The sequence below is a fragment of the Cyprinodon variegatus genome, unplaced genomic scaffold (genome assembly GCF_000732505.1).
Source record: "Cyprinodon variegatus isolate N-32 unplaced genomic scaffold, C_variegatus-1.0 Scaffold230, whole genome shotgun sequence".
Taxonomy (NCBI): domain Eukaryota; kingdom Metazoa; phylum Chordata; class Actinopteri; order Cyprinodontiformes; family Cyprinodontidae; genus Cyprinodon; species Cyprinodon variegatus.
Genome location: NW_015150683.1, coordinates 413,357 through 417,135, shown reverse-complemented (window position 1 = coordinate 417,135; position 3,779 = coordinate 413,357). Strand labels below are relative to the sequence as shown.

General features: G+C 40.5%; 1 protein-coding gene across 1 annotated transcript; it reads right to left on the bottom strand.

Annotated features, from left to right (window-relative positions):
- Positions 1-310: 310 nt before the first annotated feature.
- On the bottom strand, positions 311-3,219 carry LOC107088835 (kelch-like protein 10). Its single transcript, XM_015381262.1, has 3 exons — positions 2,632-3,219; positions 2,316-2,465; positions 311-664 (listed from the first exon to the last, which is right to left on the bottom strand). Exons 1-3 carry the CDS (start codon positions 3,217-3,219, stop codon positions 311-313), a joined length of 1,092 nt encoding a protein of 363 aa, XP_015236748.1.
- Positions 3,220-3,779: the final 560 nt, after the last annotated feature.

Here is a 3,779-nt window from a genome sequence, read left to right as displayed (position 1 = left end):
CTTGAAGTAACTCTTCAATAAGATAGAGGATTACACAACCATGTGCTGTCAATTTTGGATTGAAAGAAGTTTGATATAAAAACAGCTAGGTTTCAGTAGTTGTTGGCCTGTGTTGTCAACCCCATACAGGACTGCTTTGATGAACTGTAAAATAAACATAGGCTACTTGCAGAAACATTTAAGTCAAAAGAAAAGATCTGTACAACAGGGGCTTGATGCTAGAAATGGTTTATTTGTTTTGTAACGTTACATTTGTAACTGTCTCTGATGTTGGTTGAGAGGATTCTGGTTGCTGGTCTTAGCAGGAATCTCAGGACTCCATTTGTTCCCCCTCCATGACTGGCATCAGCGGCTGGGCGACACGAGGAACTATGTAATCGGTCATGTTGGGGAGCCCTGATATCACACAGCAGCTCAGGGCGCTACGATGAACTTCCATGTTGCAGACCTCAGACCACTCATTAGATGTGGCGTCGTAACACTCAACGTTAGAGCAAGTGGTGTGGCCATTGAAGCCCCCAACAACGAAGATCCGGTCTTCAATCACCTCAATGCCAAAGTTGCTGCGTTTGGTCTTCATGGAGGCGATATTCCTCCAGCTGTTATTCTCAGGGTCGTAGGCCTCAGCAGACCTCAAACGCCTTTCACCATCAAAGCCACCAACCTGTTGGAGAAAAGAAGAGTGTATTGGTCAGGCATTACACAAGTAAGTACCTCAGTAAAATTGTAAGTGCTAAGAGCAGCAGATATGCAGAGGGGAGATGGAAAATACAAATATCTGAGCGCCCAAATTTAAAAAGCTTTTATTTTAAGGTATTCTACTTCATAGAAACTCAACCCAACTAATTACTTTGACGGGAATTTTTGTTATAAGTCTGGATTTTGTTGATAATTTTAAGAACACATCCTTATCAAGTCCTAATCTGATCACAATTTTAGCTTTGCTATTTCTGTAATATATTCCCACTATCAGAAATGCCTAATGGCCATAATAAAAAAAACATGGTGGGATTGCTGAGCGCCAGAAAGAAGGACACTTTCAATAAACCTTCCCTTTAAGGCTGAATACAGTAAGAGAGTCATTAAATGTTCTTAGATGACCCATTGAGTTACAAACCAAAAAAGTTAAAGAGGCATAATGGAGCTTTCACTTGATATGGTGCCTGAAACATTAGAACTGTGAATTTTCCATATGTTTATATTACTGTTTTTATATATATATATATATATATATATATATATATATATATATATATATATTTTTTTTTTTTACTATTTTTCAAGGCTGCAATCTTAAAAAAGATGAAGTTATCCTGAGAGCTGTTCCAAACGGAATTTCTTTTTGTTTTACACTTGTGTAAACAAAATGGCAAACAAAATCTGACTAAGTCTAAGTCTGTGGTCAAAAAACAGAACTGCAGCACTCTTCTGCTCGTTCTCGAAGCTCCCGATCATTCTTGACAAGGTTGTCTGTTTTTTTTTCGTTTTTCACCTCATGTGGAATTGTCACTGGTTTCTGAGTTGAGATGGATGGCAGTTGCTTGTGAGTTTCAACAAAATTCATTGTGAATATAACCCTTTGATTGTTTGCTAGGTCTGACCCATTTAACCACAGTGGGGGCTGACAGTGGCGTTGGCTAAAAGGGTTTGGCCTGCAACCGGAGGGTTGTCAGTTTAATTGTCATTGTATACTTGGGTAAGACACTTCACCCACATTGCCCACTGATGGTGGTTGGAGAGACCGGTGGCAGCCTCGCTTTTGTCAGTGAGCCCCGAGGCAGCTACGGCTACTATGTAGCTTGCCACCATAAGTGTGTGAATCTGTGCGTGAATGGCCACATAACTTGTTCTAACATTGAGTGCCATGATGCCACATCAAATGAGTGGTCTGAGGTCTGCGGCATCGAGGTCCACCGCAGCGCCCTGAGTTGCTGTGTGATATCAGGGCTCCCCAACATGACCGATTACATGGGGTACTGAAATTCCTCCTAAGTGACTAAATGTAGTGTTAAGTGCTTTGGTCAAGTACAGACCATGAAACGTGAAAGCCCTTGACATCACATCTGCTGCTTTAAGGTATATACATATATTTAGAAGCTTGCAAGCGGTATAAATAGTGTTTCATTTGGCTAACATGTAGCCGCCACACACTGATCTATTAAAGGGTCAAATATCTGATCATAACAATCTTATTTCTTTTTAAAACCCTCTATTAGTCAGATTAAATTAAGCACAGCCACTGATGCAAACCCTGTCATATCACCAGTGAGGTTTCAACATTTAACTTGCATTTCAGCACAGTGTCCTGCACTTACCGCGTATATATGAGATGCATAAGCGATGACTCTTATGCCACTGCGGCGTCTGATCATGGGAGCGATCATTGTCCATTGGTTGGTCTCTGGGGTGTAATATTCAGCTGTCTGCAGGCATTCTATTCCATTAAATCCTCCACAAATGTAAATCTAAAGAAAAAACAGAATGGTCTTTCGCATTTATGACATATGAACAAATCATTAAGTAATCCTCATGCACTAACTTAGTTACAAGAGGCACCATATTCAATTGAATGGACATGGTTATTTCCTACCCCTGATAACTCATTTTTATTTTCTTTTATATAACACCCACCTTATTGTTGAACGTGGTGCAGCTTGTATCACTCCTTTCCACGTGCATTGGAGCAATCATATTCCACTGGTTTGTCATTGGTTCATAACTCTCTGCTTCCTTGAGTCGTCTGTGTCCATTGAATCCTCCCATGGCATAAATGCGGCCATTGAGCACGGTCACACTAATGTAGCAGCGCCGGTGGTACATGGGAGCAGCCTCATGCCAGGTGCCGTTGACAAGGTCAAACTTGTGCACCCTGCTAAAATGCTGAAATGTGTTGAAACCGCCAAGGCAGTATATGTAGCCATTCAGGATGGCGGTGCCATGATAGGCACAAGGATACTCAAGACTGGGAGTCAGGCTGCTCCAACGATCAAGGTGGACGTCATACAACTCAATGGCGTCGGTTGGATGTCCAGCATTCCACCCACCGATGGCCATTAGTATGGCATTAGGCAGTCGAGGAAGACTGAAGGCAGGGGGCCAGTGAGGCGTAGATAACGAAGCGTTATCGTGGCTAATCATGTTTTCACAGAGCAGAGCCAGACTGCTGTTCTTCACCAGTGGATTTGGCAGCACGTTTTCTCTGAAATACTCTGCATTCATCACGGGCAGCCGGACCTACACAGAGATGACAAAACAAAATTATTAATATGGTTGATGATTCTAAATTTTATGCCCTATATGTCATAGTCTTTGGTAAAACTAAACTAAATTTTCTGATAAATTTTTTTTTAATAATAAAATCCTGCATGATACAAGTCTTGTGCCGTCAAAATATACATATAGATGAGCCAACTATTCTTGTGCCAACCGCAAGGCTTCTTTCCCTAGCTGACTGTATATGCAGATAAAAACAACAGTTTTATTGTACAACTGAGCAATGTAGATTTTTATTGAGTACTAATGACACCATAGACCATCCCGCTATGGCTAGAGAGCAATTTAGCTCATGTGCAAAAACAAAACCTGGCAGACAACAAAGAAAGAGGTACAGCCACTGGTTTATGTTTTTTTAAATACTGATTTAATATAGGACTTTTACTTGTGTATTGTATTTTCATAGTTTTTTTAAGGTTTTTTCTAGGTTATTTAAAGCTGTTTTATTTAATTTATTTTTCTTACCTGTAAAGCACTTTGATCCCCCTTGACAACAAATAATTTCT

What these genes read in the sequence shown, in the direction of transcription:
- LOC107088835 (XM_015381262.1), bottom strand. Translation starts at nt 3,219, where the DNA reads ATGAATGCAGAGTATTTCAGAGAAAACGTGCTGCCAAATCCACTGGTG. An exon ending in GCACCACGTTCAACAATAAG is followed by an intron (nt 2,466 to 2,631) that starts GTGGGTGTTATA and finishes TTTTTTCTTTAG; the next exon opens with ATTTACATTTGTGGAGGATT. An exon ending in ATGCATCTCATATATACGCG is followed by an intron (nt 665 to 2,315) that starts GTAAGTGCAGGA and finishes TTTCTCCAACAG; the next exon opens with GTTGGTGGCTTTGATGGTGA.